Below are 15665 nucleotides of genomic sequence, written 5' to 3' on the forward strand. Positions count from 1 at the left end.
GAGAAAGTCAATAGTTGAAAAACCATTCTACAAAATTTGAATTCAATCTATATATATTAATATTTCAATTTGGACTAATAGTTGCATCGAGACTCATTCTAATAAAAAATTTAAGAAGAAGAGTCTTTCACAATAAGTAGCCTCACTCATCTTATCAGAGTATTTAGTTGGTTTTGCTTCTAAAATAAATGGATTTCTTTTTGGCTAAGAGATGAATTTTGAACATGAAAGATGCCATGAATTACCTGAAGAAAAATAAGATACCTGAACATAAAAGAACAACAAGCTTTCTTCAATGTTCAAAAATGTAAACTATGAGAGGTAAACATCTATGAGCTTAATAGACGGATTCAAAATGTTCTAATAAAAATGAAATCTACTTACTCTGTTCATAGTATTTTCTTTCCAATTCCCTTTGTAGCTTCTCTTTCTCAAGTACTTCTAGAGAACCCCATTTTTCAATCGCTCTGAAAAAATGTATGTTTATTTTAAAAGAATGGAATTGTAATATTGTACACTGTATATTGTCTTACATCTGTTATGAGATTGCAAACGTTCAATCGACAATCAATTAGCTAACGGTTTGTATCTGAGTTGGCAACCACTCAAGAGGTTGTATTGATGTGAGTAACTGAACAGTGTGAGCTTTGAGGTTGAATCAGTTCCTACCATTATCTAGTATCCAATTTGTATCAGCATTTGTAGCTAATATGATAATGAAATGCGATGATTGAATCGTAGCTGCATTGAAATGCTAACATGTGATAAGAAGAGAATATTTTGATCTAGTATGGAAATACTAAACACATTTTTTATGATTTCGTGGTTGTCTAATAGAAATAAAAAATTTTCAAAAGTAGAATAAGTATGGCGCGATTATTACTCACTTAGCTTCGACGTCTTTCCTCCAATACACGATGATTGGTGGTTCATTTTCATACGGCGATCTCCTCTTGCTTGGCCTCAAGTCTTCCAGTTCAGCTGGCTTCAGTAGGAAGTCAGACATTGCTCGCACGGGAGTGATGAAGTTGCGTTCGACTGATGACGCCGACAAGTCGACACGAGGCATCGATGATCTTTGCCTTTTCGGAGCCGCCGCCACCGCTGTCACTTTCTTACCTGTACGAGAAAATATAGAAATTGGAAAATAATAGAATACAAGATCATATCCATCATACACACACAAACTACAATAATGTTTGAAATAAATTTTGTAAATCAAAAGTAAGAAAATTAATATATTATGAGATTGTATATTATAGAGATTGAGATAGAGATAGAGTCGTCGCGGTCTACATTGATATTGTAGATTCTATATTATGAGATTTTTTCTCGAGTGCAATAAAATTATGACTAAGAAGGAGGACCATTTCCCCAAAAATGTATCTATTTTCACATTAAATCTATTTAATTGATTAAATCTCCTCCACTTCGTTAACTTTTCACCATCTGTATCCTCTCTTCTTCACTTTGTTAACCACTGTGTCTTTCAATCGTGGTCGCGGTCGTCCTCGTGGTCTCCTCCCTTCAACCCTCATCTCTTCCATTTTCTTTGGCAGCCGATCCTCTCCCATTCTCTTCACGTGCTCAAGCCAGCGTAGTCTCATGCGTAATTGCAAACCTACTTTTAGGTTTGGATATTTTCAACATAGAGGCGACAAACACCCTGGTATTTAAAAGTCGCGCACGTGTGAATGGATTGATTAATACTGTATTCACACGAAATACATAGTTTGTTTTTCTCGTCAAATTGATTATATTTGAGGTCAAATTGAATGAGAACTGAACATGGTAAGCATAAGGAGAAAGATAGAAAGCATGAGACTACGCTGGTTTGGACACGTGAAGAGAATGGGAGAGGATCGGCTGCCAAAGAGAATGGAAGTGATGAGGGTTGAAGAGTGGAGACCAAGAGAACGACCGCGACGACGATTGAAAGACACAGTGGTTAACGAAGTGAAGAAGAGAGGATACAGATGGCGACTGGTTGAAGACGAGCGATGGTGGGAAGACCGAGGAAGATGGAGAAGCGTTGTTCATACCCAGACCCGGCACTGGCTGGAACAGGACACGGATTTGTACGTATATGTCAAAGTTAGTAGACTTTCTTACTACACGTGACGTCACGCTGGCGTTCCCTCCATCACTTTGAATCTTACACCTGAGTATGTTCAACCTTCTGTCTACTAACGTTGCGTGTATGTATGTATCAAGTTGATTAGTTGATCAGAGAATGAATGTTTCAAGAAGGTAAGACTTGAAAGATATGAAATAGATGATTCTGAAAAAGGGTTAAAAATAGAAGCATTACTCACCAGTATTATTAGATGTTTCTTTATCTTTCAGCAATTCTGTTACTCTCAGTTCAGCTTCGGAGCCAGTTGCTTTGACTGCTAATTTATTAGCCAGTTCTTTGGCGATCTCAACTGCTGCTGCCTTGGCTGTAGGTTCAAGTTGATCTTTGTTGGAGTCATTCTCTTCAGATGAAGACTTAGTTCTCTTATCCAACGCATCCCCCTCAGACTTTGATCCGGGCAGGTTCTTGATGTCACTGAGGGCAATCGATGACCTCACGATAGTTCGATCTGATATAACAAACAGCGTACCTCTACTCTTTGAAAATCGACCTGTAAAATATAATTTATTTCTATAATGGTTTTCATATTGAATGTTAGCCATTAGATGCCCTTAGAACAACACAATGGAAAGTGGAGTCTTGAGTCAGAAGACCATATCACATAGAGAGTTCTATGAACATAACTTATACACAGAGCTGTGGAACTGGAAACAATTACAAATTATACTTCATTATAACAGTTGAATTCTATAATATTGATCATTTTAATATAGCAGTATTCTAATAACCACCAATAGAAGACAATAGCGAAGTGGAACTCTACCTATGAATTGATCCATGCTGATGGATTGAAATATTTTTCAGTAGTAAGATGAACAGTTTTCGGCATTTTGAATAAGACATCATACTACATACTAAATAATCATGGAAAGTTATCAACATGAAACAATAAAAATGGCAGTATATTATAAGAGGTAAAATGTTATCTCCTTATGTCTAGGAACCATCAAAAAATAGAACAATAATTTATTATTTTGTCAAAATTACGATAATCTTAATCAGAGTTGAAACTGTCCAGCAAAAAAGAAATGAGTTTGATTGGTCTCGAACTCGCAACCTTTCATTTATGAGAAGCGCGTGCTACCAATTACGCCCTCGAATCACTTGGAGAAAGCTCTGTTCGGTTAAGCTTTTATTGTTGCATTTAACTTTGAATCACAAATTGAATAAATTTGTTTTAATCATTAAAAAGTAATTTATTAATAGCAATGAGAACAAGCCCATATCCAGCCTAGGTAAATGTATAATCTTTATATAAAATTACAAGTTCATGAGTCATGAATCATAATGCGTCAATAGTGTATTTCCTATAGCCGAGCATGTATAAGCCAATTCCTTACTTTATAATATGATCAAATCTAATCAAGTTTTATTCACTTTAAAAAATCCGTTAAACGGTTAATAGATAGATAAAACTAAAAGTTAAATTATTCTCAAGATATGGTAAATTTTAGAGTCTTCAGTTGAACCATGATTCTCATCCTATATTGTAACAACATTTTTGTAGTGTTTCAGCGAAATACTCATTGATAGATAGACAAATTAACTTTCAGTGTCAAAGCAGTTTAGATCTACAGCCGATTTCAGGAACTATTAACTCTGATTACATAACATTGTTTAGTTATTCAATGAATGGAATTAGATTCATCATTCAAAAGATTGACGCTAAAACATTTTGAACTAAAACGCATTGCAGTATGACATGACACGCATTTTATTAAGTGAAATCCAGATCTATTTCAATTACTCTACAGTATTTGACTATGTATGTTCATGATATTGAGAACTCAGTCATAATCCATAAATGAGCTATTACTATTAATGTTAATTACCATCACTAACCGGAGATTAATGCAAGAAAAAACCATGTTGTTGTTCATAGGGAGGTGATAGCAACACAACGAATTAATGTTAGAACATAGATGCTATTACAGTTTCAGTTGCGTTGCTATCACCAGCTGCTCTCCGTATTTACAAAGTTGTTGGTTTTTGGTGGTATCTCAATCCCACTATAGTATAAGGAATTCCAATAATTTCCTAGAAGTGAGTGAGTCAATAGGCCATATGAATAAAGTTGAGCATTTGCTTATAATTATAAAAATGGAGCATTTGCTTCATTTTCTATGAATAAACGTGAGCAAAACCTTTTGCTCATGCGCATCAAAAAAATATTTTGAGCATTTGCTCAAAAGTAAAAGCTTATACTCAAAATTGTATGAATAAAGTAGAGCATTTGCTCAACTTTTGAAGCAAATGCTTCAAAAAAGGTGAGTCTAGTCTAGCAGCTTATCACCTTTTGCTCATAGTAAAATGGCTCAAATAATTCGTATGAGGAAGAGGAAACTATACCAGATACAATCACAACCAATAGTTGAGAACTATAAAACTCTTTTTAGATTCAACCATGATATATATCACCATTATTCCTACAAAAGAATAAATACAGCTACCTGATATAAATATAGCCATCACAAAATAGGAAATAGGGATTTAAGAAGATGAGAGTGTAGACGATTATGAGAAGCTATTGATATTATAAGAATATGCTGAAGATTATGGAGATGACATTTTTTCACGCTATTATTTCAAAATTCTAAACTCAACTAACCTAAAACTCTATTCCTAAATAATGGAAAACAGAGCAGAACACAAGCAAACACCGCAAACACAAGCGGTGCCCCCAAAGACCTTGAAGATGCATAGACTCACATGCAGCGCTAATGTCGTACTTGGAATTGAAATCGGCCATTGAGGGGGCAGCCTATAAGATTATTACATACCATCAAACCAATGCCTTTGTAATCTATAATATTACAAATACAGTATATTATGTATAATATCTCGTGCTAAAATACCCCAATGGCGGCCTTCAATTTCAAGTAAGAACTATCAATGGGAAGGCATATAGGCATTGTGGGTCTATATTTCTTTAAGGCCTTTGGTGTCCCCTACTTGCATATTTAGCGCTTGCGTGAGCTATAAAAACAAAGTAAGGCTACAAAAGCGAATCAGCTGATGAAAAATCTTTAAAATACGTGAGCATTTGCTCCAGAGTTCAGGAGCATAAGGTAAAGCTTATTCATATAAAAATGAGCATTTCTACATTTTGCTCAAACCTTATGCTCTATGCTCTTGCTCATGAGCATTTGCTCCGGTTTTATTCATATGGGCCATTAAGTTGAGAAATGTATAAGTAAATTTTGGCATTTTACATTAAGAAGGTCCCGACACGTTGGCACAGGTGATTTTAGAAGGAGCCATGCAGATGAGTTGACAACTTGACACGGGCGAGCAAGGTGACACTCTGTGAGGTAGGGTCCCGACAGCTTGCCATCTGTGATTTTAGAAGGTGTCATGCAGACGAGTTGACTAACTGATGGGAACGATATATTTTCAAGAGGTGATCACTGTCGCGAGGTGGCATGAGTGATACATGTCAATTCATTAGTAATCCAATAGCTTCATGAATTGATCGGTGCAAATGACATTGTGTAAGTTCTGGGAACAGTAAATTGTTCCAGTTACAATCGTAAATTGTTCCATTAAGTGACTGGTTGTTCCCATAGAACACCACTTCAGATCTTCGGTTCAAGTTTTTGGCGCGCACTTTTGAAATTAAATTCCACCAAAATGTGTCGTAGAGTAACTGCGTAAATTAACAAAGGCCGCTGTAGTGTATTATCATAATAATTATTTCATTATTAAATTAATTTTATGAATTAAAGCAATAGTACAAATTCAAATCAATTAGCTGGTGCTGAAGCTGATGCACGCACATATTCTATAACAAATATGTTGGCTATAACAAATCGAAGAAAATTTTCTAGGTTCTAGGATGGCTATGTTGTAAATGGAAACATTATCAGTGCCATTTAAATCATAATGTTGGTCGTAAGTCGACATCTTGATTGGAGTTGGTTCTGAAATGATGTGGATAAAGCAGAAGATAGGTTGTTTTGCCTGCGCATGCGCAGAGAAGCAAGCAGACTACAAATCAATCGAACGATGAGAGCTCTTCAAATTGGAACTGTTACAATTTACCAGGCTTCGACTGAGGGACAGGAATTTGTTACTGGAACAAGTTTCTGGTACAGAATCTGTCAAAATTGTTCCCATGGGACGCATCAATTTTTACCGGGTGAAATGTGAATCGGGCAATTTACCACATTTTCATGTACCCAGAACGGGCTCACTGTCTCAAAAATTCCTGTTTTGTTGCACCACCAATAACAGGCTATGAACGCCTAACGTGAGCACATCTTTCCGAAGCCATCACTAAAAGTAAAGAGGTACATTTGGGCATTTCGACTGTCGGAACAAAAATGGCATGATGAATACATAGTATTTTACTAGTTTTATGCATTTTTTTGTGGAAATTTGAATTTATGATTTCTCGTTTCCCTGTGCCACCATGTGTTTGTTCTCACAGGATAGAACAGAGCATTCTCGACTACAATTCAACACAGTCACTTTTGTAATGAGAACTGATTGTGTTATGAATTCATAACTGTTGATAAAATTAAAATATCTAATACTGATATCAAGTATTTTTCTTTTTTAAGGTAGGCCTATAATTATTCATATATTTTATTTTTAATTTGCTACACTTTTCAAATGATCTGTCTTAGGTGGTGAGGCTAAGCCCCGACATACAGAAACATTAAAAACAGTGACTATTAAAGTTACTCTAAGGCTCAATTCACACTTACGCGACTCAAGTCGAAAAGAGACTGCAACTCTAGTCTCTTCTCAACGCAGCATGTGTTTCCAAATGGTGACGTCGCGGAGTCTAGAATCGACTGGTCTGAGTGTCACCATTTGGAAACACATGCTGCGTCGAGAAGAGACTAGAGTAGCAGTCTCTTCTTTACCTGAATCGCGTGTGAGTTGAGCCTTATATTTTGCAATGATGGAAACAACGTAAATGTAATGGCTCACAATTAAGATGATTCCTATTTGCAGGATCAAAAACCTGTTTTGAAACCGTATGAAGCAACCGCTTGGCAAACTTGAACTGGGATCTGGGTATCATCACGGAGAGTGAGTGGGTCCTAGAACAAAATATTCAATAATCATTTTTTCTAATATTGAGAATACTTTAGACATACAATTATATCAGTAAACTAAATTTCAACTTTCTACGGTATATTGTGAATGATTGGAGAATATTATAGAATACACTGCAAAATATAGCCTAGTACAAATCCTTTAATTTATCAAGTCATTTACACTGCAAGAGTGATAATAAATATTATGTTCATATTTATCAGGAGATTTTAAATTACCCAATTATGGAGAAGTTTAGATTGAACATGAAACTTGAACATAATTATTGAAATGAAGGAAGTACTCAGTTGTTCCAATTTCCTTCGCACCATTTATGTGCGGTCTAAGCTACTTATTTCCAATTGTACTCGTTTTCAGTGAGAGTGATAAATATTGAATGAATTATAATTTATAGAATACGGAAACATAACACATTGTCCTAGTCACGTGACTGGTACAAAACTACTTTGAAATTAATTTCCTCAAAAGTGTGTGCATGAATAAACCATGCTGCCATAGTGTATTATCATAACAATTATTTTAAATAATCAAATTTCTTATAGTCATGTAAATACGGTATTCAGTATATTACGATTACTACTACTGTTTAAATTACTGTTTGATGGATGCAAACAGGATGTTTATGTCCACTTTAACCTGTTACAAATTTACATACAAATTCCACGTTGAGGATATTAATTTCTATTGTTGTACAGTATATTATTAATTCTTTATCATAAGCATAGCTGTCAAACGGTTAATATTTCCAATATATTTCATCTGACTTGATCCTTTGATCTGAAAATCTAGACAAAACAAAAGATGGCTTGATTGGCCCGCAAGTATCCAATAATTCCATCGACCAATGAGAGTCTTCGTAGACGGTGCGGGACTTTCTGCACCATGCTACCACTGCGAGGCAGGAATAATTTACCGGTAAACGGATTATGTAACATTTAGGCCCGGTTCAACAAAAGCCCGTTAAATTTTAATCGTGATTTATTTTACGAGAACCAATCAGAGAAGGCATTCTTGAAAAGAGGGATCTCTGATTGGTACTCTTGGAGTTAATCACGGTTAAATTTTAACCGGCATTTACTGTTACAATGGTTCCCATTGTGCAGCGAAACTTTTTACCGCTAGTAAAATTTACCGGTACACAGAACGCTCCCATAGACGGTATTATAAGCTACGCTAAAGGTATGATCATATTAGATGTACGTTTGCGCTAGTGCACGCAAGACAACGCGTGCAAATGAGAAACAAAATCTGGAAAGAGCCATAAAAACACGTGTGACTTGTCTGTCGCTACTTACATTGATTGCAAGTGCAAACAAGCGTACACTTGATGATACTTATCAGCTGCGGTCATGCATGACCACAAGTGCACTTTCATATTATAAGCATCCAATGTGATCATAACTCTAAGGTACCGGTATATCACGTTAGATCAGCCAAAAATAAAATCTGGAAAGTATCATTGAAATACATCATTGTGAAATGCATGTAGCTGCTCCCACTGAGATCAACCAAAAATGTTACAGTTTTAGTGTGTTTCTATTGCTCTTTCTAATTTTTCTTTATTTGCACGCATGGTCATGCATAACCAAGTGTGCACTTGCTCACATACGCATTCAATGTGTGATCATACGCTGAGAAGCAGCATAAAATGTGCTTGCTACAAACGCGATCAATATAATATGATATGCTAGTTCTGGTGCATCAAGTTTGGTTAATACAGTATTATATTGATATGAAATAAATATGTTGTCTTTATAGTTACATCTGAAAAGATATAACTTTATACGGTGCATAATATGATGTAATCACAGTTGAAAATAAACATTAAAATTGAAATAAAACGTTAGAATGAGCAGTAAAATCAAAATAATAGACATCTAAATAAAATCTAACTGATGTAGGCCTAGGTGGCAAGAGATAAAGTTAGGTACTGACCTGTCAGGTTTGATAAATGAATCAAGAACGAATAAGATATTCAAGTTATTAAGAAATAATTCGATTATATAAGAACTTGAATAACACTACATAAACATTATAATAATTACTTTGAATCCATGAATAAGCTTTTATTTCTACATCTAGCACTGACATCCACTCCACAATCTACAAAATAATCGAGCCGTTTGTATTGAAAATCAGCTGTTAACAGATTTCAAAATCTCAGATCATCAAGATTTCAATTTGTCCTTTCTAAAAAAATACATGCACATAAACTATAATGTTTCAGTTTGATCATGTTTAAAAAGTAAAAGAGAAGCTTAGAAGAGTGAGAACATTCAAAGTAAGAGTTTCATTCTTATAAGTGAAAATAATTTCAGATTGTAAACACATAACATAAAGTTGGGATACAGGAATACTGGAACACCTGGGGTGTATCCAAAAAATAAAGCATCTTCCTTCTCTATGTTCAAAGATTTTGCAATCTGTTATTTTTGTCTATGGGCATTTCTATTTGTGTTTTGTCTTTGTGAGGAAATTTGAATTTGAAGGTTATGTTTGTTTAATCACTATTACTAGTGTATTTATGTACAAAATAATGTTTTTACTGTCTTTACTAGTATAAGTATATTCAATATTCAACTGCCAATACAACAATTAATATAAAATCATTTCTATTCACAGCAATTATACTATTTGATATTTTTCAACTTTAGGATGTTCTTGACCAATGTACTCCTTGCCAAAAAAGCAAAAGCCAAGTAAGTATTAGCCTAAATAATATTATTTATATTAAACTCATCACAAGCATGTCACCACGTTGATAGAAAATAAATTTAAAATAATAAAATGAAGATTAATTTTAAATTTTTTAACAAATCATCAGCTTATCAAATACTTTTGAATTGCACGATTATATTAGTCTTTTCTATGGTTTGACGGACATAGCCACAAATCCAAATATAAAAAGAGGAACCCTAGTTCATAGGAAGTTACCCTAAAATAGACTAAGCACTTTACCCATAGGATTTTATTATAAAGTTTGCTGAAGTAGGAAACGTATTATCAGAAAGGGCTTTAATAGCTTCCAGTCTACCATAACTAGTAGTTCTGCAAAAAGAAGACCTCGCAAATACAACTTTCAAATTTTTAAGAAGGGCCATTATGAAAGTTCAGTATAATGTGACTATTTAGCCATGTCTCTATTATTTTTTCCATTGAAAGTGCAAGTGACCTTGTTTCCAGGGACACCGGACATATGGAAGTCTCTCGAGAAGTTACCTTCACATCGTCTCCATATTTTAACATATAGCCTATTACATTTTTTTTAATAATTAATTATAAGATATTGGTTAACTGATAGAAAAATGAAATAGTCAGTAGGAAATGTAGACGATGAATCGTCTTACAGACGATAGTGAGACAGAAAACTATTATAAATAAGATGGATTTGTTGACAATGACAGGAGGCTGCTAAATTAATAATGGTTTTAATGTTATGCTATGCAGAATGTTAATGCTTACAACTCGGTTTCCGATCTCATCTCAATATCTCATACTAAAAGGAAAAACAAAAGCTAACTAAGCGGTGATTCCTCCGGCCGGCTCCGCCCGCAGGTCTGGAAACTTCATCTATGAAAGAAGGAGGTTTCGTCTTGAAAAGTGAAAAAAGGTGCTGTCAAGTGAGACGTTTTCTACAGTATGATTTGGAGTGGCTCAGACGTTCTCAAGGTTTACCGATGACAACTATATTTCCCCTGCGGTCTGAGTGAGACAGAGAAGGGAAATAAATGAGTAGTGTGGCAACAAACCCTGCTTACTCTAAATCTACTACAGCATCTGTATTCTCACTAGATTACCTGGTTTTCCCGTGCATATATGTCACGTCTAAAAATATATCGATAGATTTCTTCATCATTCCATCGATACCATTCATTCAATACAGCACATTTTAGAGCGGCACAATTTCAATGTAAAAAAATCAGAGCCATTTTTTTACTTGTATCTATTTTGGGCAAGACCCGAAATATTGCTCTATTATATCTATTTTACTCTTAACCTATTGTAAATCTAATGATCTTTCATTTTGAAAAGAATAAAAATTGCTGAATCTTGCAAGATAACGGGGCTGGATACGAAAAAGTAACTTTCTGGATGGAGGTTGGTCTGCGGTTTTTAAATTACAATAATCATTAAACTCTTATCAAAAATCGTTACACATCCGTTTCTGTGCCTTGTTTCAAAAAACTTGTTCACCAAATGTTATCCAAATCAGACATTAACTGCAGTACAAACAGACAAAAGCCGATCGAGTCGAAACTATAGACCTCAGCTTCGCTTCAGTCAATTGTTGCAAACAGGAACATTATATTATTATGTATAGTTTTCCTGTGTATAATCAGTTTTTGCACACTGCAGGAGTACAACTCAGGATACTCTCAGGTCGTTTCTATGCCTATAATAAGATTATAGAAAGAACCTCCACCTAATAAATATTGGTTTTCTATCATTTTCTGTCATTAGAGAAATCAGAAAGCTCAATAGTTCTCAAACTCCGAACCATTGCCAAATTTAAACTGTGTTTCAACTATGAATAAATATAATGTACTAAGAAATGTTCAATCTCAATATTATAAACATTTATTGTAAAATCATGGAACAGTATAAGTTTCTTTTTTGAATAAAATATAATTTATTTGAGATAGATCTGATCATTTTTAACAAGAAGCAACAATTATTAATATTGGATCAAATATACCAGAATAACGTGATTTACAGTTTTGTACTAATAAATGATTATATTATTGCAATTGTGAACTTTATTATTACATTTTGTAGTATCAAACTCACCTATAAGAAGCACTTAATTCCAATATTTCGTAGTGAAGAGGCACGTTTAAAGACACAAGGATCAACATTTGCAACATTCATAACTCTCGACACAATATGGATTTAAGGCAATTGAGCTTTTATACAAAAGAAATTTTGTATTTCCTAGTGGTAGAGGCCATGTAAGGAGCTCTCCGGGGTCAAAAACTTGAGTAAAATTTTCAATTCAAGTTGTCTAATAATTCAGAATTATTGTAGGGAAAATTTAGATTTCCCACAAATAGTACCTAGTAAGTGAATTTTTCAGCTTAGATAAATTTTTCATAGTTAAAAGCCCTACTCAGATGCGTCTTTAGTATCATGAATGGAAATTATAAATAGTAACTGAATGTGAATGAATTATTTGAAATTAGTTATTTTTGAAATAATAAGAATTCCATAGTAACACATTGATTTTTTCAGGCACATTTTGGTATTGATGGAAAGTATGGTGAGTGGGCATCAATTCATGACCGCCAGAGAGCGCCTGGGGGAAAAACTTGAGCTACTTCATTACGATCCTTACAGTAAGTAGCCTACATAGATTGACACATTGATAAGATAGATTCAGGCTATGAATGGGCAGACTGGGCATTTGCTCAGGGCGCCACATTTTTGAGGGTGCAAATAAGAGATGATGAAAATAATTTAGAGAATCAAAATATCTGACACAAGATTTTCAAAAATACATAGAACAGAACATGTAAATATAATTCCTACAGGCTGCCGGAAATGTAGAATGCAAATAGTAAGAAACATGACAATTATAAGCCGATGTCTCTTTTGAAAATTTAACTGATAATATTTGAATATCATACTCAGTGCTGTTTGTTCAGTTGTTCAAAAACAATCACAGAAAGAGACCATACCACAAGCTGCGAACAAACTTTATGCCTCCTACCCTAATGCCATAAGAAGTGAATTTGAAAATTAATGTCTGCACTTCAAAATGTATGGAGAACAGGATAAAAACTTGGTGGAATCCAAGACGTGTTTGAATGAATTATAGAACATGAATTGAAGTTTACTTTCTCAAATCGTGAAGTAGCTGTTAATGTCATAATTTCTTTATGTTGTTCAAGTCGAAAACATATATAAGGGATGAGAGAAAAAATAGCACAATGATAACAGTGAGTGGTCTAGTGCATAGGGACTAGGATAGCATAGAACTGCAGATAGCTCTTCAATGTTGGTCAATTTTGATACTTTTTACAATCTATCATTATGACGAAATTCAGTATAGCTTATATTGCTCTACTTGATTATAGTTTATTCAGTTACATGCATTAGGTTGGAAAGTTTGACTGCCTATAGTAGCATATTTCTTATCCTTAAACAATGCTTCAGCAGTTTTTTTCAGAGAGTGTCCCCACAATCCCCCTAATATTTGGAAAATGGTTTTATCAACTTCTTCCTGCAAAATTGAAAATAATGTTAAAAGGTCTAGATAAGAATAATGAAAACTTGAAAATTGTGAAATGAATTAAAACTAAGCCTAAGATGATAAAGTTTGTTTAAAAATTGCTTTGGAGCCAAAATTATAGCATGCTAGCATACTATCTAATAATAAATTGGTCTATCCAGGGCTCGTAAAAAATTATTATTTTCTGAAACTATTAAATGAATAATAAAATTTTATTCCATTCTATTTTATTTGTTATTCAACAAATAAACATAGGTTATGGAAGATTCAAGGGAAAATCGAAATGATAAGTGACCCACTGAACAAATAAAAAACTTGAATATGATGTCAGCTTCTAAGTGGAAACTTCGTAAAATCGCACCAAAGTAAAGTTATATTTTCAAAATTTTCCGGAGGGGAGCCCCCAACCCCCTTTGGTGGGTTTAAGTGATGTGATGATCACTTAGCTTTTATCTTTTGCAAATTCAATAAATTCGAAATCAGTGCATGCGCTCATGATTCGCCTGTCAATTGTATATATGGCATTGGCAAGTAGTTTCTGCTGCAATAACTGTAGTTTTATCGATTTTAATTACATCTTGAAAAAAATGTAACTTTAAATTATGTTGAATACCTTTTTTAATTATATAATGGCATTTGTACATTTTTTCATTTCAGTCAACACTACTTCTGTTTACAAGGAGAGGAAAAAAATTAAAAGTTTATCTCCAAAATTCGTAATGGATCCAAAAATCCAAAAAATGTTGGGACTAGACATCGACGAAGAGATAAAAAAAGTTCAAACGTGAATTCTGATGTAATTTTAATTAGTACTGTATTAATCTTATCTAATTATACATATTTTATAGAATAAATTATTATTGTTTGAATTTTGGTATAAATTATTGATTTCATCCCAATAAACTTGTTGATCACAATTTCACCCTTTTAAAGTAAATTTATAAAGTGGGCATGGAAATTATAAGTTACATTAACAAATTTTTAGTTAATCATGTCGTTAATTTATTCCAGGCTGCACTGGTTCACTAACTAATAGAATAGAAGTTTATTAAATCAATACAATTATAAAATACAATAGTTACACTTTTTACCAATTAAATGACAATAGAAGGTACAATACAATAATTACAGTAAAATATTTTTTATGGCAATACTGTACTATAATGGAAGTCCTTATAAAACAGTAAATTACAAAAAATAAAGTAATTCCTCTTATTCAACTGATTGCTTACGTATATTTTTCAAAAATATATCACCATGAAAACCTCATTAAATTTATTCTCTCTTTGATATTACCTTATTATTAGTCCTTGTACGAAATAAGTTATTATTTCATAGTGTGCCACATATTATTGCAGACATTCTTCCCAAAAATGGCATATTTGAATGAAAGAACTATTCATGTCACTTGACACTGCCAAATTCATAATATTGTTCTCACAATAGAGATTGAGTTGAATCAAGGATTTGCTATATGAAGAAGTGGAGAAGATTGTTTTAATTTTCGGAACAAAATATTTCAAATTAATATTTATTTTACAGTTTTGAGTGCTAAGTAGAAGGAATTTTGTTATCAATTCGGATCTTAATCTTTCAAAATTAATAATTGTTTCAAGTGTTTGTGTTTTGTTTCAATGTGGAAATTGGAAAAATGTAATAGACACGTCACTCTGTGATAAAATTGTTTACTGTTATTAAAACGGAATTTTAAGCACATAGGAAGTCTATATTGAAATGTTAATAAAAATATTTATAATTGTCAGATGAGCTTCATGATTCACCAAATAAAGTCACGTGTGACATGAGATACATTGATTTTTTTGGCGGTACGAAGTTCGCCGGGTAAGCAAGTACTTGATACTCTTGCATTATGACATTACAACATAATTTACAACTTTTACATCAACAAACTGATACGGGTTGAGATATCAATGTGCGGTTTTCACCATTAATTTTCTATTGAAACTGTGTATTGACATGACCACCTTCTCATTTGAAAAAATGAATTTGGATTCATATGAGGGACAATAAAGATGTTGAAGTGACAGAGTAATTTCTCATTTCAAATATAGAATCCCCAATGAAACCTACTGACAAAGTATTCCTGTAAAAGAAATATCTAGCTGTTTGTTCTCACAAACTCTGCACCGGTATATTAGAAGTTGCATGCTCCAAAGATTACAATAGAACAGTTCTTGAGCGAGTTCTTCAACCCAGCGGGTCACTAGTTTA

The 15665-nt window shown here is 33.6% G+C and overlaps 2 protein-coding genes across 2 annotated transcripts in view; one reads left to right on the plus strand and one right to left on the minus strand.

Annotated features, from left to right (window-relative positions):
- Nucleotides 1–9331, minus strand: part of LOC111048977 (zinc transporter 9) — a 26052-nt gene extending 16721 nt beyond the window's left edge. Inside the window, exons 1-5 of the mRNA XM_039424660.1 lie at nt 9140–9331; nt 7076–7188; nt 2316–2627; nt 888–1119; nt 385–467 (exon numbers count right to left, since the gene is read on the minus strand). Coding sequence (XP_039280594.1) covers nt 385–467; nt 888–1119; nt 2316–2627; nt 7076–7169 — 721 coding nt within the window. The 5' untranslated portion in view covers nt 7170–7188; nt 9140–9331. The remainder of the gene's footprint in view (nt 1–384; nt 468–887; nt 1120–2315; nt 2628–7075; nt 7189–9139) is intronic.
- A 126-nt stretch (nt 9332–9457) lies between these two features.
- On the plus strand, nt 9458–14302 carry LOC111048976 (39S ribosomal protein L33, mitochondrial). Its single transcript, XM_022334959.2, has 3 exons — nt 9458–9903; nt 12434–12537; nt 14091–14302. The coding sequence occupies exons 1-3, from the start codon at nt 9860–9862 to the stop codon at nt 14219–14221; spliced, it is 279 nt and encodes a 92-aa protein (XP_022190651.1). The 5' UTR covers nt 9458–9859; the 3' UTR covers nt 14222–14302.
- Nucleotides 14303–15665: the final 1363 nt, after the last annotated feature.

The sequence above is a fragment of the Nilaparvata lugens genome, chromosome 3 (assembly GCF_014356525.2).
Source record: "Nilaparvata lugens isolate BPH chromosome 3, ASM1435652v1, whole genome shotgun sequence".
Taxonomy (NCBI): domain Eukaryota; kingdom Metazoa; phylum Arthropoda; class Insecta; order Hemiptera; family Delphacidae; genus Nilaparvata; species Nilaparvata lugens.